This window comes from Oryzias latipes, chromosome 4, assembly GCF_053564925.1.
Source record: "Oryzias latipes strain Hd-rR chromosome 4, Olatipes_Hd-rR_3.1".
Classification (NCBI taxonomy): domain Eukaryota; kingdom Metazoa; phylum Chordata; class Actinopteri; order Beloniformes; family Adrianichthyidae; genus Oryzias; species Oryzias latipes.
In genome coordinates this window covers 30846040-30872191 of record NC_136240.1, presented here as the reverse complement: position 1 = coordinate 30872191, position 26152 = coordinate 30846040, and the positions used below count along the sequence as shown (strand labels likewise).

Genomic DNA, 26152 nt, shown 5'->3' with positions numbered 1-26152 from the left:
ACGCATCTCCAGGCAGAGGATTAAACCGGCTCCCCTGCAGCATGCAACACTGCCTTCTAGTAGGAAAGTGTGCAAACTGTAAAATAGGTTTTGAAGCATAGTGTTGATGATCAGGGTTGTGTTATGTAAACTTTAAGGGTCTATATCATGCTTTTCTTAAGCCTTTCTGAGTAAACTATATCAACATATATGACAATATAGTACATTTGGCACACAAAAGAACAAATTGTTTATTAAATATTAGTTCTTCTTCTGAGTTCCTTTCCAACACGGAAGTAAGACGACTCATTCTCTGAGGGACCGCCTTTCGCTTCTTCTGGAAGGATCTTTAGAAACTCTGTGACAGAACTAATTGACAGGCTTGTGCTTGAAGGCATCATCTGCTTGCATAACAGTTTAATTTAAAAGAAAAGAAAAAAAATACTTTTTAATAGTCAAATTATTCCTAATAATTGTTTTCCCTCTTTTCTATCCTAAAAGTTAGAAATATGAAGAAAATCCTTTGTGGATCTGTGTAACATTATACCAGCATTTGGTTGTGGATCTCAGGGATTTAGAAATAGCAAAGAACCAGTCAGTTATCTGCCATTTTTAAAATAATGTATTCTATGAGGAACTCACAGCCCACAGCTACAGATATACAATGTAAGTGTCAACTATTATATGAAGCCTTTCTTCAAGGTTTGGGTTAGTGCTCCCATGAATGTTTGACTAGTCTTCTTGTAGCACATTTCTAAAACTAGGCACTAATGTTTGATGAGGAGGCCTAGATCACAGTCTATATTCCATTTCATCTGACTTAGGTCAATCCGGTTCTTTCAAGCCTGCATGTCTTTATGGACCTCATTATGAAACAGGAAGAGGCCATCCCAAAACTGTTACAGCAAAATTAGAAGCATGGAGTTGTCAAAAATCTTTGTTTAATCCTGAAGAAATCCGTTTTCCACAGCAACTAAGGATCTTGAAGAAATACCTCTACACCACAAACCCCTGTGGTCCAAAGAAATCGGACAAGTACTGTCTTCTTTCAAACTTCCATACCCAGACTCCTCCATCAGATTGCCAGGTAGCTAGATTTTTTCCCTCAAGAGAATGCGCCTCCATTGCTCAAGGGTCCAGTGGTTGCATAACACAACTGCATCTTTGTGTTGTATTTGTTGATGTCTGATAACCATCAGTTTATCTGAAGGCCACATGTAGTCTGGATGTAGGTGTTTGACACTGCAGAGAGGATGGGACCTGAACGCTTGTGGTACTGCCACTTTGTTACATCACTACTGACAGTTGACTATGGACAATACAGTGTTCAAATGTCCTAACTGGACTTGTTGCACAGCTGGCATCCTACCACATTTGAAAGCACTGAGCTTCGAAGAGCAGCTTATTTCTTCAAGTGTGCTTAGAGGCAGTCTGCATGTCTCAATGCATAGTTTTATAGCTGCGGACAAAGTTGCAGAACAAAATGTAGTTATTTAGAGTGAAATCATATCCGTTTGACAGGTGAGTTTGAACATCAAAACGGGTCCCAAAAGTCGTAAAGATGTTACTTTAATTTAGTTCCAGGACTTCCATGTGTTTGTCTATAGTTGTTATTTCACAGATATCTAAATAAACTGAGGGGCAAAACAGCCATGATGGGCTAATAAACAAAACAAAATTATGTTTTCCAATTTAGTTGTACACTATGACGCATACGAGTGAACAAAATATGAGAAATGAAATGATAAGAGAGCTGCATCAATACTCCCAACCCAGTTGGCCTACAATGCAATTAGCTTTAAGAGTGGGCTAATGTTTACGCTCCAAAAAGATTTTTCGTTTTGACACATCCCGAGGCCACCATATGCAAATGTTCACGCGCAGGTCAAAAGGCAGAGTGGCCAAAACTGGAAGGCAGAAAGATGTCAACTTATTTAAACATGTTTGACAGCTGAAAACATTGTTGACCTTCGAGGGGACTTTTACAGGCTGCAGGGATTGAGCGGTTCAAAATAATCCTCCTCTGTCAAACGTCACTCAGGCTCAAGTTGTAACACGTGCTATCATCCAGCTTAGCTTTCTGCTGGTTTCGGGAAAGATGGAGAGACTCGTGGAAACTAGTATGTTAACCGGCAGCCATGAAATCTGTTAATCTGTTGAACAACAGAAGAGATCACACACTTGTAGATTTGGGAAATTAAGCACCCTTGCAGTGACTTGACTGCTCTTGTACCTTTCCTCTACATGTGTGGCAGGGTGTGTTGGGTAGATTGGGCATTTGGAAGGCACAGGATAACATGAGTTGAAATTGAGGGCATGAAGAAAGCAGTCAGATCAGAACCAGTCGACATTGCACAATTTCGCTGCAACCAGACTTCTAATGAAGCTGACCTTCCATAAATACACTCAATTATGTGAACTGATCTCTTTAATAAAGTCTTCAATCAAAGTCATGGTTTGCAGCTGACAAAATCCTGGCTGTTACATAAAGTCACCATTCACTCGGCAAAACCAATTTCGGATGTTTCTGACAAATATTTAAATCAGCCATTTTAATTGACCATGTCTTCGTTTTTTTAACACAACAGATCAACATGGTCACAGCCTGCTCTGTTTAAGAAGATTTCACACTTTTTAGAAAAAACTCTAAACATGGCGTGACACTGGGTCAAGCAGAGCGGTGATCACAAATGCAGAGTTGACAGATTTAGTGCGTATTATAATCTGTCTTTTATAATTTGTAGGGGTTTTTTCACATTAAAGATCTGCCATATACAACACAGATTATGAACTATGGCCCAGATGTAAATATTTGATAAGAGTTGGGGCAAACACGAGTCAAACATCATTTTCTTTATATTCCTTTAGAGGATTTAAGGGTCGCTGATGGCACAGAGGCCGTCACTTTGCTTCAGTATTTCTTTGAAATATATATATATATATATATATATATATATATATATATATATATATATATATATATATATATATATATATATATATATATATATATTCTGAGCCATGACTACCAAATTAGCTCTTTGCTTTCATCTGAAATCAAAGAGAGATGCTCACAAATCCATTAAACGCCACCTTTTGTTTTGCTAATAATGCTTCATACTGGGACCAAAGTGAGCTTTTCAAGCAAAATGTAGACTTTTGTCTTAAAAATTCTAATTAGATTTATTTTTAAGATACTTGCTGCACTGTTGAAGCTAATTTGTATTTAGTAAAGTACAGTCCTTGATGAGTGATTCCCTAAGGCAAGGAGGCCCAGTTTGTATTTCGAACCAGCATAAAATCCTTGAATTAAACAAAACTCAAGGGTTTTCCACTTTCCAGAGATTGTTGAAGGCTGGATAAATTGAGATTAGAATAGTTCTCTCAGTGGCATACACTATTCTGTTGTAAGGGATGACATTATTTTGTAAATCCTTTCAGTACAGTGGGTTTCTATTACAAGAGTTCTTACTGAAAACATATGTTTTGTTGTTTTATTACAATAGATCTGCGTTGTTGTTTTATTTTTTCATACAAAACAACCATGTTGTTTATTTTTTTTCAAATATGATAGAAACAACAATACCACCCAACAGTGAAGGTAACTCACTGTTTTTATTTTTAGAGCATTTTCTTTTTACACTGCCATGTGTTTTATGTTAATGCAAATTGTAGGTGCAAATACTATTTATAAAGAAGAAATATGAAGCAATTGCCTATTAAAACATTACTTTTGTAATTCTTTGTCTAAGCAAATTAGATTTTTTTGATTGCAATTTTGATTTTTTTCCCCCTTTATTTTCTTTTTTGTTGTTTTTGTTTAATGTAACTACAATATACTTTGTACTTCATCAAAAAAGTGAAGTTGTGAATAATCTACCATGTTTATATATGAGGATAATTGAGTGATTTAAAGCATTGCAGTCAAAGCAATAAAGAATTCACAGAGATTTATCAAACTCATTACAAAGATGATTAAATAACTAAAATATACTTTGTATTTCATCAGTCATTATGCTTTTTATGTTCATTTGAGCTTGTATTGTGATTTTTCGTGTAGTTACAAACCCTGAAGAAGTCCTGCAGTGTTACCAAACTTTGCTGAAGGAATTTCGACTGACAAAAAGCACAACCCTCTCATGTCACCAGTGTAATATAGACAACAATACAATAGATTTGACTGAATTATTACAGAAATGACTTCGGCTGGAAGAAAAGATAAATAATATGAAAAAAAATCTGTTCTTTGGAATGCTTCTTTTTACTGTTTTGTTGAGAACTTAAAAACAAATTTCATTGTGATGACACTTTTAATGCTGCAGAAGTGTATCATACTCAAGATTGTTCTTTTCACTGTTGTCTTGTTACTCTTTAAATTTGCCACAAGACAAGAAGTAATCAGGCCAGAATATGTTTTTACAATGCAGTCACTTCACCTTTACCAACAAGTTAGCATTGTCTCATCTGGTAAGGTCAACATATCCAGCATTTACTACTGAAAGTACCAAGTAATAGAGTGGAAATAGGGCTGACTTTCTTTTACAGTCCAGTTTCATTAAACTTAAGGGGTAAGTACCAAGTAATATTCAAGTGAACATACCCAGTATTTACTACTGAAAGTACCAAGTAATAGAGTGGAAATAGGGCTAACTTTCTTTTACGGTCCAGTTTCATTGTACTTAAGGGGTAGTTCCTGTGGTAAATTCATGGTAATTACCATGAAACATACAACAAGTGCAGACCTAAAGGTCAAGGTACTTTATTTGTACTTACCTTGTTCTTACATGTGGTAAGTACCACAAAAGACACTGTTATACACAATGTAAATACCCAGTAAGTATATTACAAATACCCAGTATGTACCACTTAATTTTGAACCATATAGTACTACATAAATACACAGCAAGTACCATGTAAGTACAGAGAAGACACAAAAAACTACCTAGTAAGTCCCATTAAAAAGTAACATGTAAACACCCTGCAAGTACCCAATAAATTCCATAAAAAGTACCCAGTAGTTGCACTATAAGTACCATGTAAATGGTATGGTCCGCAGGCGCTACCGCGGACCATACCATGTAAGTACCATGTAAGTACCATGTAAATACCACTTAAGAACACTGTAAGTACTGTACTGTAAAATAAAGTGTTACCAATAGCTCTTTGTTTGGAAATTGTAGCATCCTACTTGAATTCTTAATAAAAGGAGCACTGGGAGAGGCAGACACTTTGAGAAGCGTGGTGGACGTCTTCTGTCACACTTGCTTTTCTCCCTTGTGCATATGAAACTTGATTCTTGTTGTGGTTTGTTGTTTCTACTTGTCTTTTTCTTTAATGTCTAGATGCATTTATCTGACAATAATACTGGAATTTTTTTTCTGCAAAGGATTAACCTTTCAAAGAGTTTAGGCAAGAGAAAAGTGTGAACATGTTCATGCCTATCTGAGAAAATTCTATCAAGTGTGCATTGAGGGATTTTACAGACTTAAAACATCTGTAACTGTCATTCACAGATTTCACCAATTACGTTTAATACAAAACACCCACGTTAAACGGGGGGAGATGTACTTTAGAAAATAAATCAGAGGTAGAAACACATCAGAACTGTCCGATCTTGATGAAGATAAAGGACAACTGCACACTCAACCTAATGTCAACACGTCAGGCCATAAGAAGAAAAAAGATTCGTTAGTTTGATTATCTTTTTATGATTTGGAAATGCCGTCTAAGAATTATTGGACTGTTATCATTAATAACAAGAAAGGAAAAATCTCCTTACTTTTGGTGGAACACTTGGTCCAGAGGTGAATGGGGCTAAGCTTGGAGGAACATCTGTGATGTAGGTCTTCTTGGGGCCTGGAGGCTGGTAGCCTTGACTCAGGACGGGGTCAGATCTTCCTGTACTCAATCCACCTCCTTGCGGTGCTCCCAGATATTGTTGTTCTGGATACATCATTGGAGAGAAGCCAGGCTGCGGCGGTCCATAAGCAAAGTCAGGACCTTTGGGCTGGGCAGGCATGTATTGCACCTGTGCGGGACTGCGAATCGGCTGTTGGCCAAAATGCTGCCCAGCTGGGGCTTGATGCTGCGGGCCGGGTTGGGCAGATCTCACCTGGACGTTAAATGTGGGTTGACTTGGGGTTGATGCAGTGGTGTACGAAGCTGGAATGGGCTGGGGAGCCATATGGGATTGGGGTTTGGCCATTGGGCTAGCAGAAGATGGTGGGATAGAGGACACTCCTCCTGGAGCCTGGGGTTTAGGTGTAGACCTCTTGGTGGCAGTCAAAGGTGGATGAGGTGGAATAATCATCCGTTTATACCCAGTTACTGGGGCACTGGGGGTGGAGCTCTGTGAGGAAACAGGATTCTGCAAAATAGCAAATAGAGGGGGGAAAATGTATCTTGGTTACAAATAAAAATCAATGTAACAGTTTTTTTTTCTTTCATGAGAATGACTTATGAGAAATAAGTCCTATTGCTTACAGAGAACATGAAGAAGAGAATATTTTGGTTGACAGATTATAGAGGTCCTTCTGAAGTGAGTTGATTTTGGACCACTGCCCGTATTTGAGACCTGAACCGAGTGAGTGTGACATCACCGACGACATAGGAAATGACTCAATTTAGTTGCTGTTTTCTCATGATATTGACATCACCACGTTGAAGCTTGACGTCATCAGTAAGCAGTGATTGGTTTGAGTCAACAATCAGGAGGGAGCTTGTTGGAGGTTCACACCCCTACCACTTGAAAGAATGTTTGACATAAGAACCACATACTTAGGCTACGTTCACACTGCAGGCTGAAACGACCCAATTCCGAATTTTTTGCCCCTAAGCGGCCCAATTCCGATCTTTTCATGACAGTCTGAATGACACAGATCCGATCTTTTCAATTGCGACCCAGGCCCCGTGGGTTTGCCGGCCTGATTCCGAATTGTAGCTGTTCTTTTCAATTGCGACCGCCGTCTGACCGGCCAGGCGACTTGATTCCGAACTGTACGTCATCGACACGCAACAAACGTCATCATTTTGCGTTGAAGTAGGCGGGAACGAGAACGTAAACATCAACCATGGTGGACGATGCTGCTGAGATCAGTCAGTGGAAGGGAAGCGAGATCCCCTATTGGATTAATATTTGGGCTGATCGCTCTTTTCAGGCCAAACTCCAGGGCTCTTATTGCAACTGGGCGGTTTTTGAAAAAATTTCCAGATAAATGGCAGAGCGTGGTGTTGAACCTTTCCCGCGATAACTTTTTTTTCTTTCTCCCCTTTGACCGTGCTCAAGCGCGGGGGACCCGAGGCGATCCTCCTCCTCCTCCCTGTTCTGATCCTTAGATTCTCCAGAACGGGTTAATAAAGAGTCCATAGCATTTATTTTGGGGGAAACCTTCTTTTATTACCGTCCTCCGTAACACACAACGTGAATGCGCGCACACACTGCGCCCCCCCTATTCTCTATCGCGGCACGCGCTTGCACACACGCGGGCGAGCGGCTCCAACACATACACATTTCCATTCCACAACAGTGGGTACAGACGATCCCGACTCCATTGCCTTCTTAAAATGAGAAGATTGTAATTGTGCTGCTCCTTCGTGAAAATAAATTTAATATTACAAAAAGAGCTCCGCTTTTGACAACACTGTTGTTGACATCCATTGTTAACGTTTGCTCCGCAAACAACAAGTGACGTTCACCATTGAGTATTCTTCTGGCTTCTGCACATGCGGGTCTCGTTTGGGTCGTGTCACGGTCACACTGGAGATCACAAAAGTTCGGATTTACTTGGAAATGTGAACGGTCTAGCAAACAATTCGGATTTTTTCAAAAAATCCGAATTGAGCATTAAGCCCTGCAGTGTGAACGTAGCCTTAGACTGAGGCATCTAAATGGCCAGTTTATAACTAGAACAACTTGCAACAAAGAAAAAGTACCATGAACAAAATTAGTACCAACAAAAAATTGTAGGTTATTCTGACAAATATGACCGAGTAGTAGTTATTCATTTCTCTAGAGAAGTCCAAGGGATTTTAGTTTCTTGAAACCAGCGGGTACTTCCTATTTGAAAAGCGATGGGGGAGGGGGTCACTCAGTCCAGTTCTCATTTACAGTCAATGTGATGGAAAAGGTCTTGTGAAATCATCTTTACCAAATGCCTTATGATGCCTCCATGACAAAAGCAATACAGATGAAACAGCTTTCTTTGATGAAAACATTGACCTGATTTAATATTTCATTCCAGAAATCAAGATATGAGTCCGAAGGCCTACTTTAAAAATGCAGCAGAGGAAATTTAGACTCTCACAAAAGTGAAGGTGTATTTCTGTCCTGAAGTATATTTCATCCTGCCTCCCTCGACAGCAGAAGTTCCGCGCTGTCCACAACCATCTGTAATCTATGGCTAATAAAGCATGAGGGTAGGCGATAAATTGCTTGGCAAAGGCTTGCATGACAGCAGATTGGCAATGGCAAATGACATTTGTGCTGACTCCAGCTGCTGGCATGGGGAAGATGTTAAATCACTGATATTTGTGGCGCAGGTGTTCCTGGGAAGAGGCGACTGTTGCACAGGGATCTATCCTTCTGTCTGAAAGACAAGCCTCTCCATCTAATGTCCAGTGGCAGCATCAGATACGCAGGCTGAACCGTTTCAAAACAGAGCTGCTAATGACAGACAATAATAGACAATGAGATGTCAGAGGCGTCTGCCCCCAGCGTCTTTCATGTAAGTAATAATTGTTTTTCACTACTACATATTGGTGTCAGACGTTCAGCCTTTCTAAAAAAGGTCTATCATTAACCTTGGATGGCCTTATTAGGTTACTGCCTGAAGCCAAAAATCATTCAATTACTAAATTTGCAGCACTGCGGAACAAAAAACGAACACTTGTAGTCTTCCAAAATGGGGCAGAGAAACATTTCCCATTGATTTCTGCTTTCAGGTGATCAAAGCCTGCTGCGAATAAACCTCTCAAATGTTTTCCTGCACTGCTGCGCTCCCCTTGTAAGCCCTCTTTTAATCTGTTAAAACAAAAAACAAAAAAATAACACTCATGGAGTAATGTTTTTGGTGAAGAATTACAGAGCGCTGCAATCATCCTAATAAGATGAGACGAAAAGAAACTCCAAGTTTTGGTAAAAGCGTCAACTTTCTCTAAATCCCATCTCATCTATATCAGAGGGTGAGCCCCAAAGGAACTATTAAAAGCTCCAGAAAATACAGTCTGCTCCCGCTCTTGATTTCTGTCTCAGCGATTAGGGGTGATGTTTATTTAAAAAGTGTGTCTGCGTGCACATGTAAGGCAACAGCTCCACTATGCCCTTCAGGAAGTGATATTACTTCATTTAAATGTTTCATGGCTTTTAAATACTCCAGATTATTAATTTATCTTTAAGGCCTAACAGAAGCATTTAGTTTGCAGAGCGCTGGAAATGCAAATTGAAGCCCTCAAAATAATTACGCTGTCATGGTACGTTTTCCACAAATTACATTAGGAGAATAGATACACCTCTTTCTGAAGGCGTTGAAACTATTGAAATGTGCAAAGTCTGAACAAAACATACTTCAATATGTATCCAAAAGAACTAAATACAGTTTGAGTGGTCAAGTGGGTGATAAGCAATTTTACAAATGTAAACAAAAGTAAAATATAAATGGTTCGCCCTCAAGCTGCCATGTAATAATTTCAAAAAGACAGACCCACAAGACTGAGCATTTATATAGAAATAAAACTGTACATTTAAGGAATAATGGCTGACGAAATGAGCATTTTCAGAAATTAACGCATGACATAGAAGCCTGAACCGTCCTCCACTTTGCGTCGGATGGCTTTTTCTGTAAAGTACCTTAATTTCCGATAATGCACACATTGAAGGCCATTATCCTGCTTAGACCATGGTCACTTATAGAAGAAAAAAAAAGTTTTTAGTTCTTTATTCTTGTTTTTTTTTTCAGTTTTGATCGCTTTTTTTTTTTTTTCACAAAAAGCAGACTATTTGTTACGTGGTGCGGCATGACAACACCCTACTGAGCAGGCATCAAAGGAAAGTGAAATATATGCTAATCGTCAGAAAAGCTTGAATATAGCATCAGTTCAGAGAGAAAGTTCACCTCTTACCGCTTGTCTTTGTCCAGATGATGAAGCTAAAGTTTGTTTTAAAGAAGCCAGAGCATTGATATGGAACATTTAAAATATGTGACCAGAACTTATTTTTTAGGTCTGAGGTTTTCACTGTGCGTTATCACTTTTTAATGCACACACAGCAGCCAATCAGAATCGAGAATTCACTCAAACCATAATATTAGTCCTAATAGAGTACAATGCAAAGACACTGAGACAGACTGTTCGAAAAAATGAATTTTGAAGGTGGCAGATCGAGTGCGTGTTTACATTTAGACGTCTTTTGGTGAATTAATCAAATTTCATTAAACATTAGAAAAATCTCAGTGATAGATGGCGCCATCAATAAATCTGATTCCTATTCTAACCTTAGTAAAAAGTGACATCACCATGTTGGAAGGTTGGAAAAGTATAAAATAAAAAAAGCTACACCAGTATGCCCTAGACATCTACTGAGCCGGACTTTGAATGACAAACAATTCATTTCAAAGCTGAGTGAAGCCAAAAGCGTCACACTTGAAGAGCTCAAGACGGGGAAAACATTTGACATTTACCAAATGTTTCATGGTAGATTCAAAGGAGGACTGTTGGAAAGCTAGATATCTAGATATCATTCATCAAAAACTGTATATTTTTCCAAAACTTTTTTTTTAATTACAAAACTCTATGTTTTTCTTGTAGCTAAAGGTCAATGTTTTTGACAAATGGTAACATATTTTAAAAATCTATTTTGGTCAAATCACACCACTTTTGGTTTTGAAAAAAACAAAAAAGAAGTGTTTAACCTGAAAAAGCCAGTTTTCCAGTAAGAAAAAGAAATCGCTTTGACAATAATGTCAGTTTTTTAAAACAGTTTTCAAACATCAATCAGTGAGTAATTTTGTTTTATTAAAATTAAGAGTTCTGTTGGGAGGTTTTCCATCTTATAACTTCTTAAAAATGTCTATGAATCTTCACCTCATCTCCAATCTCACCAGTTTATTATGACATTGATGGGAGCAGGTGCAGACAGTTATTAACAGTTGAATATTCATAAATGCATGAGTGAATAAAAGGAGTAAATGCTTTTCTTTTATTAGGTGCCCTGCAGGAACCATAAAGGGACATAGATCTACTCCCACTTTGGAAGGAAAAGATTGAGCATTTGACCATCAGAGAAGAAAGTTAAGTAACTGAAGTCACAAGAAGAATCAAAGGACAGTCACATCCCAACAAGAATAAAAACAACTTTTTTTCCCCAAGTAACAATATTCAGGCTTTAGAAAATGTGTGTCAAAAGAGTGCTGAAAAGCGCCTGTATTGATTCGTAGTGTGGTTCCTGAGGTGTTGAAGCCCGGCCCGGTCACAGAAACTGCCCATCTGCTGGGGAGAGCTCACTGACATCAGGTCAGATAGACAAGACCTAAAGTGAACGTTGGACGACCTTCATCTCTTTTTAGTGGGCTGTGATAAGACAACAGGAGGTGGGATGTAGTTTTTTGTGACTGCATTGATTTATGCATCCATTCAATTTCTTCTGCAAGAGTGTATTGAACAACATAAAACGTTCCTCCAGGCAAAAAAGAAACTATGAATGAGTAGAAGTCCAAAGGTCTTCTACTGGTAATCTTGGCAAAGTTCCCTTCCTGACGCAGCCCTCTCAAAGCAACCGGGCTTGGGACCGGCACAGAAGTAGAGAAGGGAACAGGGAGCAGCCTGGATTCGAACCCTGGTTTCACGGACGGAAGGCACTGCCAACCAGCACGAGCTAAACCGGCTCCCAAAAGGCCAAGACCAAAGATCAAGCTGAAAAAAAGTACAATTTAATTTAATCTGTTTTAAAAATGTCCATTTGAATCATTCTTATTTCACTGTTGGAGTATAAACAGTTTTTTGTTTTACTTTATTTTATACCAAATCGTTCAAAGTATAGTTGGTTTCCAACTTTGACCCAATTACAATCAGCAATCAGTGCACGTGGAATCAGGAAGTAGTTGGTATTTACATCAGCAGGTTGTTTGCTGCAGCATTTTAGGTAGAATAACGGGAAAAATAAAAATGCATTAAATGAAGTTGATTCCAGGATTTGATTGGCTGGAATTTTTTTTTTTTTTGACAAACAGCCAAACCCATCTGCTTTGATCGTCATGGGAAGAAACACTAAATTTTGACAATGGCATACCGTAATTCTTTTAGCAACTAAACTCAGAGTTGATTCAACGTTCAGCTGTTAAAAACCTTTAAAAAATATCTCCACTAATATAAACTCTATTTCAGATGTCCTTTTATACATTTTTTTCCTGAAAGCCATCCTGCACCATCAGTCTGAAACCTTCTGCTATACACCTTTAATATTTCCTCCTTCCACAAACACCCAGTTTATGAAAGTTTGCACAAACCCCCCATCACAAAAGTTAACCCTCACTCCACACCATGATGCAGACTGACTTTGCAAACAACTTAAGTGTGAAATTTCACAGAGACTCAAGAAAGCCTTTTGACACATTAAAAAAGATTAGGAGAGACTATACACGCCTCGGAGGGGGCTGAGTAAAACTGTTAACTTTGCATTTCAAACCACAAGGGAGGGGGATTTTCTTTCTTTTTTTTTCAGCAAAGCTTCGGGAAAACCCCTCAAGAAGAAGAAGTTCTAGTGGTGTCTTTTTCGACTCATCTAAGCCCTCCGATACTCCTCTCTAAACTTTCTCCCGCTTCCTATTTATAAAACTTAGTTTCTCTCAACTGGAAGCTCCTCTGTCCATTTGCATTCCTCCATTTCTACATTCAGACATTGGGCAATGAGGAATCCCCAAGTGAGGCATTCATGCAGACACAGCTGCATGCAGAAAACCTTGTCAGGGGAAAAATGAATATAGATGAGAAGCGTTTCAAATAAAGGCTGAAATAGATGTTTAGGATTTTCCTCTTAATTTGCAGGTGGTGTCTGATGCCTGTGTGGGAGCCTTTTTTTCATTATTTCGTTTTATCATTTTGGCTCATTTCTAAGATTAACAATAAAAAATAACCTTTATTAAACTTTTATATTTCAATAAATTTCATATTATGTATATAATAAATATAGATGGATATGAATTTACACAGATGTTTGTGTAATATATCTCTATTGCTACATCTAACTAGAAATCAAGTGTTTGTTTTTGAGCAAATACAGTTTGTAAAAAGAAAACTGGTCAGGACTGTACAAAACTAAGAATTCTCTTTTTCATAAAGAATTGGTTGAATTAAAGAGATGAAAAAAATGCAAAACAATAAGCAATTAATTAGCAAATTAAACCTCAGCAGTGTGTCAATCTGAACAAAGCAAAATTTTGCAAAACCTCAAGTGTTGTTTTACAGCTTTCATTTGATTTAAGAGGGTCAGCTGCAGACAGAGGTTGTTCACTTCAACCACTAAATAAACTGATAATTAGATGTGCAGAGCTCTGTTGAAGCAGAAGTGTTGTCAGATGGATCCATGATTTCAGCATCCACACACATCGGTTCTTGTTGCCAAAGGTATTTTAATTACGATTATGCTGTTTTCAGACATAAACAGAAGACCATAGTCTTTTTCTAGGACATACACTATATTACCAAAAGTAAGCACTCACCTGCCTTGACTCACATATGAACTGAAGTACTGTCCCATTTCTAACCCATAGAGTTCAGTATGATGTTGGTCCACCTCTTGCAGCATTTACAGCTTCAACTCTTCTGGGAAGGCTGTCCACAAGGTTGAGAAGTGTGTTTCTAGGATTTGTTTTTACCATTTAGCTCATTGGTGAGTTCATACACTGATGTTGGTGGAGAAGGCCTGACTCTCAGTCTCCACTCGAATTCATCCCAAAGGACTTCTATGGGGTTCAGGTCAGGACTCAGTGCAGGCCAGTCAAGTTTATCCACACCAGACTGCCATCCATGTCTACATGGACCTTTCTTTGTGCACCAGTGCACAGTCATGTTGGAAGAGGAAGGGCCCCGCCCAACCTGTTCCCACAAGGTTGGGAGCATGGAATTGTCCAAAATGTTTTGGTATCCTGAAGCATTCAGAGTTCCTTTCACTGGAACTAAGGGGCCATGCCCACACCATAATTCCTCCTCCACCAAATTTCCCACTCGGCACAATGCAGTCTGAAATATACCGTTCTCCTGGCAACCTCCAAACTCAGACTTATCCATCAGAATGCCAGATAAAAAATGTGATTCATCTCTCCAGAGAAGGTGTCTCCACTGCTCTAGAGCCCAGTGGCGAAGTGCTTTACAATCTTTGATGAGATGGGACTCTCTTTCAATGAGAGTCCCATCCTGACGCCACGATAAAGGTTTTGAAAGATAGGCTGTTAGGGAATTGTTTCCCTTTTTTCCAGAGAAACCAGAAATACCAAAGTCCAAATAGTGTGAAGAAGAATGGACCAAAGTTCTTCAGCAACAATTAAAAAACACTACATTCACACAAGATAAAGTACTACAAGTAAAAATGTATATTTAGTGCTACTCACATTCATTTCATCGGGAATGCACAGGGAACACTTTGGCAATAGATCAAAAGTTAACAGGACCGGGACTTAAGGGATTTTAAGTGCGCCTTATGGTCAAAAAATAGGCTACACTCAAAGAGATAAATTTGTTTTTCGGAACTATGCTCAGAAAAGTATTATTTCTGTCGTAAATGTGTCCCGTTTTGTAATAGATGGGGACTGACTTGTTTGTGGAGAAAGACCCTAGTGGTTTCCTTGTGAACTGACCCGGCTCCACTTCTGTTATAAACCCAAACTTGAGGTCAGAGTGCTGATCCTTTTGTGTAATAAAGAAATAAATAAATAAGATGAGGACACAAATTAGTTCTCCACAATCCTTAAATAGTAGCACGATGCACAAATTCACCAAAGCAGGCAGGGACAATGCAGTTGGATATAAAGAGTTCATCTTGAAATTCACTTATATAGTTACTTTATGAAGGGGTTTCTGGGGGGAGAAAAATATTGAACATTTCCTGGATGATGTAACAACATCATACAAAATAAGCCGTATTACTAAATGATGCAACTGAAACAAAAATTTTCAGAGCTACTGCAAAGTAAAGTAAGAGTCAGTGAGTCACTGATGCTGACGCTTCTGCAGGCGATCTTTGCAAACGAGACAAATGTGTTGGGTTTTTTTTTTTTTTTTTTTTGCAGGACTTGCGCAGCAGAAACTAATTGTTTCATGCAGCTCCCGCTGAACTTGAGGCCGTCTCTCACCACACATCTCTGACTCATTCTAATGGGTTCTCATGCACTTGTGACCCTTTCACTTCAGGAGGTAAAATGCTGCCTCCCTGAGACCCTAAGTCCCAGCAGCGCTCATCCTAAACGCTGTGATGCCTGGATGAGCTCTTTGTGTTGCATGTGTTGTGTACGCTCGCACATGTTGCTGTATCGATGAATAATGTGCAGTGACAGCAGCTGATGGTAAGCCTTTTAGCACTGTTGCTGGGACTACGTGATGCAAAGAGGCAGGTTACTGTCACAGCTTCCTGGCTCCAACCACATTTGTCATTGGTTCACCCTGCAAATAAAAGACAAAGGGGTGATACATGTGCAGCTTAGTTTCAACTAACAAACACTGACGGAAGCCACTGGGCCCCCAGAGGCATGCTCCTCTCCATACAGTTGGCTGCCCCTGTCAAAACTCAGAACCTGCTGCCCGACTGGTATATGCATGCCAGCGGCACTGCAGCAACAACCTTGCTGCATGCAGCAACAAAGCGCTCAGACAATAGAAGCTTAAACAATACACTGCAAGGAAGGAGTTTAACACCACTGAGCCCTTTAATTACAAGGCTGGAGCGCTGGGTCACTCATAACATTGGGAAGGAAAAAAACAAAACAAGAACACAAAATCGGACACTAAAGACCTAAAGAGAAAATATCAATTGCAAAAATAGCGGCCTGCGGCCTTGACCTTTAGAGAAAATACCAATGCCTTTTCACAGCATGGATGTGAAAGCAATGGAAGCTGGACAACTGATCCTCCACCACTAATACTGCTGAAAATCGAAGGGTTTCTCCTCTAAGCTTAAACTGAAGACTAATGAGATGCACTTTGTTAGACAGTCACTGCTCAATCTGGTCAAAACTTTTGAAAGAGTTCAAATTTATTTTACAATCATTTTCCTTTTTGCCTGGTTCACAGAAATCAATAGAAGAGGCAGAGCAAATGGTAAACTAATGTTTTATTTTTTCCAAACTTCGTTACCAAAATCTGTTTTGGTAACGGACCAAAATCTGCTGCAGCCTAAGAAAATGACACGTTCAATTATGTTACATGTGAAAGGTCAGAACACAAAGAGGTGATAAAAGGAAGAGGTGAGGAGATTACAGGTTTGCTCTTAACTGTTACTCGATTAGCTACATTTGTCTGGATATTGAATTTACTCTGATCTATGTACACCCCCCCCCATACACACACATCCAGGGACAGTCAAAAGAAATGGTCTGCAAACATCCAAAATTAAATAAATTGTTACAAAAAAAACTTGCAATAAGCAAGAAAAATAATGAAAGACATAAAAATTGTAAAGATGGATGAATAGAAAAATAGAAAGAAAAAACAAAAAACCTAAATGCAGCCTAAACAGGGCACAAACTGGTCTCCTTCTGGTGACTGTCCCAAGCACGGTAAAAGCAGATTCTAGTGTCAGGAAGAGGATTCAAAATAAAACATATAAGACATATCAAATAAATCAAAGGAGAAGATAGCTGGATAGATGAACTACTATAATCATAGCTTGGTATTCTAAGCATTTTAGGGGCTAGAAGTGATATAATACAGACTTGCTGCCCCGATATTCTCCCTCCCCCTCTTATTGGGGCTGGCTAAATCCCAGCATGCCCATTTGGCTCCTTTTTGAGACATAAAACATGAGAAAAAAAATCTCCTGTCATTGAATGTCCCTGTTCCATCGTTCTACTGAATCTATTTGTCAAGCCTTCCTCAAATTCCTACAAACTATAAATGCATTTTGACTTTTTTCCTGAAACAGGGGAAAAACCACACACCTGCAAAGCAAGCGGTCACAAAACAAGCAAACTTCTTGCTCTGACAGGAGGATTTGCAGTTGTAAATTACTTACGAAAATTGTATACATGTCGTACACATGGTAAGCATATCTCAGACGTTAGCGTAGAACTATTTTCAGTTTCATTTTCAGCATTTTTGCAGAAAGTTCATTAGCCTTCACTTTTGTTTGAAAAAAAACCTAATTAAATTTCTGTCATAATCCATTCACTGGAATCTCTCAAGGGGAGGCTTGTTTGTGTCCTTGCTGATGGAATGAAATATCTTGCATCTTAACATCAGCAGGAGGATTTATTATAATACCAGACATGAATATTGAAACAGGAGTCTCATATTAGGCCATGTATGACTTGAGTTCAGGGCCGAAACACTGGCCCTGAAGTCGCCAAACCTCACAAAAAGCTGGAGGCGGGAGAGCCGTGGCTGCAAGTTATTCAGACATGTTTAATTCAAAACAGAGGACTGTTTGATCTGAAGTTTCACGGATTGTTCAGTAGAGGACACCGTCAGAGGGTCTTGGGAGGAAGTGCGGAGGGCCCATCGAGCTGTGGTGTTGTGACAGCGAGTGCCAGCTGAAGAGCTCGGTGTGTTGGGAGACGGCGGTATCTCTGCGCGGCTTGACTGGAACAATGTGAAGTCAGGCTTCCTCACGGCACTGATGTGATGGGATCCATCTTAGCAGCATTTCAAGCCCAACTTCAGCAAAACTGTCAGTGGACTTCAATAATTTTTACCATGAGCACATGACAGATTACAAAATAGACATCAGAGTAAAAATACACACGGACAATCCCGTGTCTCTTGTTAAACAGCAGCAGCCTTGTGCCTTTTCATAAATTACAAGCCTAGAATTTTTCAAATAATTTCATTGAGTGCAGGAAATTAAATAACATGATTGATAAATCTTTATGTAATGCTAAAACAGAAACAAATAGAAAACGAATCTTTCAACTTAGCTGCTCTGAATAATTGAAGACTTAGGTGGCTATGGACGATAAAGATCTTCCCCCTCTAATCATCCTCATTTAAGGCTTTTACAGTGTTAGGCATATGAGCCTGTTCTGAATCCAGTAGCAGGTCTTACAACAGCCGCTCAGATGGGGACAGTAATAACCGAAACGAGCACTGGCCCGAAAAACCCCCCACAAAATAGAAAGATCCTCCACAGACATTTAAAACTGGACGAATAATCTTTGACATCACCGACTGTACGTGGAAAAAAACAACATTAAACAACTTAAGTGGCATATTTCAGATGTTTACCTCATTGCTGTTTGAATTTTGTTATCAGGGATTCAATTTTCTGATAGACACTCAAAGAGACTGACTTTGTGTGTGGCCTAATAAGTTTACTGTGTGTTTAAGAAAAAGGGGGTTGTTTAGAAAGTTTTTATTTTTTGCTCGATGAATCCATCAATCTATTTTCTATATCTGCTTATTCCTGTTTAGGGTCACAAGGCTGCTGGAGCCTATCCAGCTACGGTCAGGTGAAGTTGGGGTACACCCTGGACAGTCCATCAAAGGGCCACACAACAACACAGACTCACATCCACACAGAGGCAATTTAGACCAACCCATTAACCTCTGAAGCATGTTTTAGGACTGTGGGTGGAAGCCGGAGTGCCCGAATAAAACCCACTCACGCAAGAGGAGAACATGCAAACTTGTGGTGAATCCATTTAACTGTTTCCCGATTGTGTCTGATTCAGGGGGGTGGAGCCTATCACAGCCGATTCTGTACAATTCAAGGGTGAGTCACAAATCTCAAACAAATGCCTGACATTAAGACTTCAGATTTTCATTACTAGTTGCGTTTTATGCAAATATTTCTTAATATACTTTAATAAAACAGCAACAAAGCCTTTTAACATTTTAATACATTCGAATTTAAGAATTCTTGATGTTTTAGTCACAACCCCACTTATGGGTGGATACGAGTTCTCTGCGGGTGAAAAATAGGCAACATGTGCATTGCAGGTGCACTGCATGAAATTTTAAGATCGTAGATCGATTAACGAGCCTATAGAGGAAAAAGGTTCATGCACATTTTTTTTTAAGGGCATTCTCTGGGCGACAGGTCGGAAGAAAACACAAATGCAAGAAGCAAAGAGGAAAAAAGCGGGAGGTAGGGGAGACCCAGGTGCATCATATATATTTTTCATTCTTTTAACCCCTCCGAACCTTGTGCACTGTACATGGGACCCGTTAGTGCTGTTCAAGTGATAAGTGCGCACCACTTGTACGAATCAGAGTGTAGTTTTCACCTGCACACCCCTTGTGTGCAGCATTTGTGCCCTGTCACTATGGAGCAGATACTCGCACCCAACTAACGACTAGAGTGCAGCGTAAGCACAGTGTATAACAGCCTCTCTACATTATAAGTGCATGTAGCATCATGCTTACAAATACTTCACAATAAACTTACCACACACACACAACAATGGTACGTTCCATTTTCATGACATCCCTTAAGGTGACAGTATGAGCCTCGAAGGAACTGCAAGAAACGAATCCAATTCCCTAAAGATGCAGCTGCTTCTGTCTACGACCCTCCACAGGTCCGAACGATCCAAGAACCCACAGCATCCATATGGGTCAACCCCCTGTGTGGGTGCATGTGACTAAAGCATTTATGTGATTGACATGTAAATGAATGTTGTTGTTTTTTCTCAGACCACTATAACTGACTGCCATCATCAATACTTGATCATCAATGCTTCATCTATACTTCTCACCAAAACCCTTCCACTGATTTTCTTTAAAGTTGATTTTCTAAAATGAGAGCACTTGGACTTCTCTTGACTGTAGTGATGACTCTACCAAATGCACAACTCAACACAACAACTCAAAGAGAAGAACATCTTACGTATGACATCAGGTTTTTGTAAATTGGAGCAGACATCTCCCATCTCACAGCAGACTGCGGTTCTTTCTTGAATCTCATTTGGGTCTACATTAACATTTTGGGAATGCATCCATTCCTGCAGCTTGGTTTGCAACTTTGTCAGGTAATAACTTCTGCTCGTGCTGTCACTGAACTCCTGAACTGACCGTCCTAATTCTTGATGTTCATGTATTCTAACTTAGTGTAGTCATAACATATATATTCATTCAGATCTTTATTAATGAAAGTCTACCTCCTCACGACTGACATGTGCACATTAATTGTCCCACACAGACACAAACCAAGGGTTAGCGTTTTGGCTTTCGACCGAGGTGGTCTTGTGACTAAACTCAGTCACAACATACTCGGACCAGAAAGTTTTGGTACAGCCAGAGGGGAGCTGGATGACGGCTGAGCAGTCCCACATCTTTAAATCTATTCAGAAAGAAGCTGCTGCACTTAAAGCAGCACACAAGCAATCCCAGACTTGGATACAATGGGACAGGGCTGGGGAAGTTGCCATGGATGTAAGTGTGTGTCATTTAGTGAGTCTGGGTCTTCAATATTTTATTCATCGCACTGCACATTGTTTCACAGTGTGTGGATGAATCAGACAGAGAGCTTTTTAATTTTAACCTAAGTCTTATTACAACAGACAGAATCAGATCACAATGAGGTGAGGCTCCAATGGTAAAAGTACATTAGTGTTTAATTGGGACAAAGATGTCACTTCTTAACGTGTTAAAAAGCTATTGGGTCATATTCAAACAGCAATTCCTCACCTATACATTGTTTTCTTGTTGAACCTGTGCATCCATATGGAGCCCTTAGAGACCTCTGGCTTCCAGGAAGGACTTTTTTCAATATGCTTCAGTGACATGACTTGGCAAACATTCTCAATGAGTAAAAGAAGAGCAACAATATTTCAAGCCCATAATTGTGATAGTGTGTCTTTTCGCTTTCAGTCAAATCTACTCTCTCTATGCAGGATGGGAATACAAAGACTGGCAGCTGGAGACATCAACTAAATCAGCTATGACAGAACTTGAGTGGATTAAAATACGTTCTCATGTTGAGATCGAGTTATGCATTTCGGTTAACTCCACCCAGTAGTGAACTTCTGCCCCGTTTTCCTGATGAAAACATCATGATATTAAATTCGGTTTTGACAGTGCTCCATTAAACTCTTGTAGCGTCTCAGTGGAAGGACCTGCAGATCCATTTGTTTACTACAAACGCACCACAGGTCAGTGTGAATTAGAAGTCACGCCAGCTGACGCCTCTGCAGCGGTGCTGCTCTGGTGCATGTTGAGCACACTGTTTTGACACCATCTGGGCCTCCTTGTTAACTCCCCGACAACAGATTTGACATGCTTAGACAGGCCTACGCTACACATTAGTGGGGCTATGGGGCTCAGATTGCAGCGTGGCACACTTAAAGGGTTTAGCGTGAACAGGCTCTCTTGTGTTTCCTGAACCATGTCAAACAAGAGGAATTATTAAATATTAGAGGTACTTAAACAAGCTGCAATAAAGTTTGACAGGAACTCAAAGTGGAATAGCAGGACCACCAGGAGCAAGAGAGTGTTGGACAAGCTGGACTGCATTCCAAAAGGTTTACAAAATGAGTAAAAAAAGGTTTCTTCAACTTTAAGGTTTTTCCTCTAATGTTCATAATTAGGTGACGAGTCTTATAGAGGTCCAGACTTTTGTTTTTAACCCATCCTGCAGACTTTTTAATGTAGCTACGCAGCTTGTTTCTGGCAGAAAAAACGATTGATTTTCAGGTTTAAATGCACAGACGTAACCTGGTTCTCCACACTCCTCTTATCGCACTTTTTGTTTTGTCATGTAGTCTGGGGTTTTGACTACCTGGTTATTCCTGGTAGATCCACTCCAAAGAAATTGTCTTTTTGATTTCTTTGGGGCACGTGCATTTACATTATTTAGAAGCATTGAAATGCACTCAAAGGAGGGCCTGACAACTATGTTTATGTCAAGGATTTTCTAAGAAGAAACCACGACTCCTAATCCAATATTCTAGTTCAGAAACCGATTCAGCCCAACATTTAAACAAATGGCATAAATCTAAAACTGCAGACCCAACACACACAAATGCAGATTATAAACACGGTCAACCCAGCCAGGATATTTGACACACCGTTCACTATAATTAAACTTGAATTAAACTGAATTTGTACAGCAGAATTTCAACTACTTTCTACTTTCATCTGAATGTCAAGCGGTGGGTTATAAATGTACAGGAAACTGTTAGCCTGAATAAAGCTTGAAATGAAGTGAAATGAAACGTGTACATTTGGAACAAATAAACTTTTTTTTTGTTGCTCAAAATGTACAAGTTTCAAATAAAACAAAAATAAATTCCTTTTGTGACAACTCCAAAGTGTTGTTCCATCTGAAACAGCTTTTTGACCGTTTGAATTCCCTCTGTGTATGAAAAGTGTTACACAAACATGGCTCTATTGTCTCTCCTGTGTGCAGTGAAGTTCTTGCAAATTTTTCCCAATATTTAAAGCAAGAATTGCTAGCTTCTTTGGCAGGGAAGAGTAGGGGCTGTTTTTAAAAACATGCTGAGCACATGAGCACATTGCAATACCAGTGGCAGTATTGTGAGGGTGGAAGAGCTCCACTTTACAATGAATCACCAAAATGATTGGCTGGTTTCTATAGAGCTGGGTCAAAGCCTGTTGTCCAGGTCAGCTTGTCCGGATGGGATGTCATCAAACTGTGGCTTTTATATTAACAGAGAAATAACAGGATCCCTGCTACAGGCCTCAGAAGTGAAGTTTGACTGTCACTTGTCAATCAAAGGACCACATCCCTTTGCTAAAACCCATTTTAAGGTCAACCAGAAACAAAATATCACTATACTAGATATGCCAAATAGTTAACCCTTATATGGCACTATAAAGGTCCTTAAACCTTTAACACTAGAGATGTCGATGTTCTTGGGTAAGTGTCTTACCCAAGAACGCTTTGATTTGTGACTGGGAACCACCAACCCACCGCAGAGACATGACTGTTTAACCTCTGAGTCACAGCTGCCCAAGAAATGAAAGTTAAACTACAGAGATTTTTAGAATTACCTGGAAAATCACATTTTTACATCTACAGAATGTCTCTGTAGATGGGATGATGATTGACTTGCTTTTGCAGCAAGGCTCCAGTGATTCGGGGTTGAAGTAAACCTTGACCAAGTCATGTTTGCAAAAGAGCTCTAGAAGTCAAAGAGTTGCTCCTTGTTAACCATCTTCCAGTCTCCATCTTGATAAAAGGCTTTATGACACTATAAACAGGTCTTACTGAACTCTTGTTTGATGTGTTTTCTGTTGGTTTGAAGATGCTGGTAAACATTTAAAAAAAAGAGGAAAAACTCATTCCTTCTTATTTAATTGACTTAAGCAGTGAAACTATTCAATTGTTATTTTTTGTAAAGCTTTTGTTGTCAGCTAGAGCCATTTCAGCAGATGATACCTCCTTGTTGGTTTGATGTGGACTTTTTGGAGTTCTGAGGAGTGGAAGGATAAATGAGGAAGAATGAAACATAACAGTTAAAATAAGGAAGAGGAGGGTTTCCTTTAAAACAAATTCAAGTGAGAGTTGAATCATAGCCAAAAAGAGCAGAATGAGGCATGATAAAATCTTTAAAGCAAACCGAGAACAAAGGGGAAAATCTTTTTTATTGCTTTTTTATGAATATATTTCAAACGTTATAAGAGCTGAAAACGTGTCATTCCTGATGTTTTATGTGAATAAACACAGAGGTTTTGATACATATCTGGAAGCACAAGGAACAAACACTGTTATCAGGTTTGGCTTAATCTCTGCTGTCACAGGATAAAGCAAACAAGCTGTAACTCAGACTTAGTTAAGCATGTCAAAAAACAAATTACGCTAAAGATGGAAGTGCACAGAGAACAAAAGAGAATTATATAATGAGCACATTTCATTGCCCACTGTTATGCCGCAGAGAATACCAACTAAAGCAAACAAAATTGTTATGATGAAAGTGGAGCACTGGTGCATACTGAATGTTTGCAAGAATGCTGCTCACAATTTTTATGAATGAGCAACAATAAGTGGTTTAGTTTCATCTGGAGGAGGGTGTTGGTGGGGGGGCTGAAGGCCCCTAAAATTTAACAGTAAGGGAGGGAGTGTGATGCGGCTTGATGATGTTACAGAGCTGGCTCTTGAGTCTCTTGTGTACCAAAAGCAGCAGAACCGGGGCGTTTGTTGCACTTTTGCTCGCACGAGCAGAAGATCGCAGTGTGCAGTTGTGAACGAAACCCAGCCTGCGATACACACACACACACACACACACGGCGGTGTGACGTGGCAGAACAAAATGCTTTGAAAGAGCACGAGCAGAGACCGGCAGGAGCAGCTGGATGGGGGAAAAGGTCAACCCAAGTTAATCAACTAGAATCAGCATCAGTTGAGTAGAGCGTCGCTGTGTCTGCGTGCGTGATCATAAACTAAGCAATCAAACAGAAATCCAAATCTTTTCCACGTGCAAAGAGCTGCGAGGGACGAGAGGAGCGGAGGTAAAAGGGCATCATGATAGCACAGAGATGTTGGGAAAACACAGTCGCTTCAGCAAAATGTCGGATGCACAGAATTTCATGATTAATACATGTCAGAGCATGCATGTGCACTCTGCTGACACAGGTGGCCTGGCTTTACACCTTTAACCTCAAAAGGTTGGAGCACATTATGATAAAAATAAACAGGCAGTGGCTTTGACCCTGACAGGTAAAACCGCTACAAGAGCCATACATTAGTCAGAGCCCGGTTCAGGATGTGGGCTCTCACACGGCTGTACAGGTGCACATCAATATTTCATGCGCTGTTGACAAAGGCTTTCAGGCTCCTGCTCTGATATACGCCACACTTTTTTTGCCCTGGGAGAGGCAGGCACTTATACTATATTTTATTTAGGAAAAATGCACACATGTGTGAGCCGCATGCATACAGGCGGTTTGGATTGAAAGAAATTGAAATTTCCAAAAATGTAAAGACTAAGATAGAAAGGGCGAGTTCAACATTTGTAGCAAAAAAACGAAAACTGATCCGATTCTGCGACTAAAGTTTATCCAGCAGTCTACCAAGGATTGCAAAAGGTTTCTGCTAAGCTGCATGTATAAACTGATGTCAGATGTCACAAAAAGCTTTTAAAGTTCAGATGTAATCATCTTGTACGGTTATCATCTAAAGGCTGCTCAACATTTTGCAAGGGCAGAAGTTTCCCTAAAACCTGTCCGGTAAATATCAACCTTCAGGAGAACCTCAAACGCAGGACTCCTGGGCACTCCTGACAGCACCAGCAACTGCAGGTATGATCGTTTTAGCGTTTAAAGATAAAGCAGAACAGTTACGTTCTGAGGAAGATTTGTCTGCAACTCTCCATAAAACTAGAGAGGGTCGAAGGAAATTAGCTTCCATCATTGACCAATAATTGGATTATCAACTTTTTGAGGGAAAAACTGGATTTGTTGCAGGATGCTTGTAACCTTAAATTGAAATTGTCTTTTTAACATGTTCCTATAGCTTTTTCCTGATGATGGAGAACATGTAAAAAAACAATTTAAGAGTATTTATTAATTAAAATCATCGTGATGGATCAGGAGCAGATGAAAACACGCGGTCTGGGCCAAAGTCGGCCTGCTCCGCTCCGCTCCTCCTCTTCACCCAATCCAAGTACGTCTTTGTTTTCCTCGTCTGAGCTGGTTTCCGGCTCAAAACTGTACGACTGGATAGCTCCGATATTGATTACCATTTTCTTTTATGTTAGCTTGGTGCTTTAAGCTTGCACAGGAGCGTCCAAAAAGAGCTCTCAGCGACGGGGAGGGGAAAAGGGGACGGGGTTTCTAATGAGCTACAGCCAATGCGCAGAAAATATTTTGATTTTGGCTAAAAACTGCATAATCATAATTTAAAAGAGCACTGGGAACGATTTTACAATAGATCAAAAATATTTGGAGTGGGACTTTAACTACAGATGTTGAGCTTGAAACTCCAGATGGACATGAAAAAATATTTAAACAAACTTATAACAGCATGTGATCTTTACAGCTTGTTTTCGACTGTTTAGTTTTAGAAATAAAATGTCAC

At 39.6% G+C, this 26152-nt stretch overlaps 1 protein-coding gene and 1 long non-coding RNA gene across 5 annotated transcripts in view; one reads left to right on the top strand and one right to left on the bottom strand.

Moving 5' to 3' along the window:
- lpp (LIM domain containing preferred translocation partner in lipoma) overlaps nucleotides 1-26152 on the bottom strand; it is a 193302-nt gene that overhangs the window by 65346 nt on the left and 101804 nt on the right. For all 4 annotated transcript variants that reach the window (XM_078946278.1, XM_078946280.1, XM_078946279.1 and 1 more), the window contains one exon: nucleotides 5759-6346. In XM_078946278.1, the coding sequence (XP_078802404.1) occupies nucleotides 5759-6346 (588 nt within the window). The remainder of the gene's footprint in view (nucleotides 1-5758; nucleotides 6347-26152) is intronic.
- Nucleotides 8518-12986, top strand: LOC110014977 (uncharacterized). The gene is made up of 3 exons (XR_013655630.1): nucleotides 8518-8702; nucleotides 11178-11561; nucleotides 11654-12986. It is a non-coding gene; the product is annotated as an uncharacterized LOC110014977 (long non-coding RNA).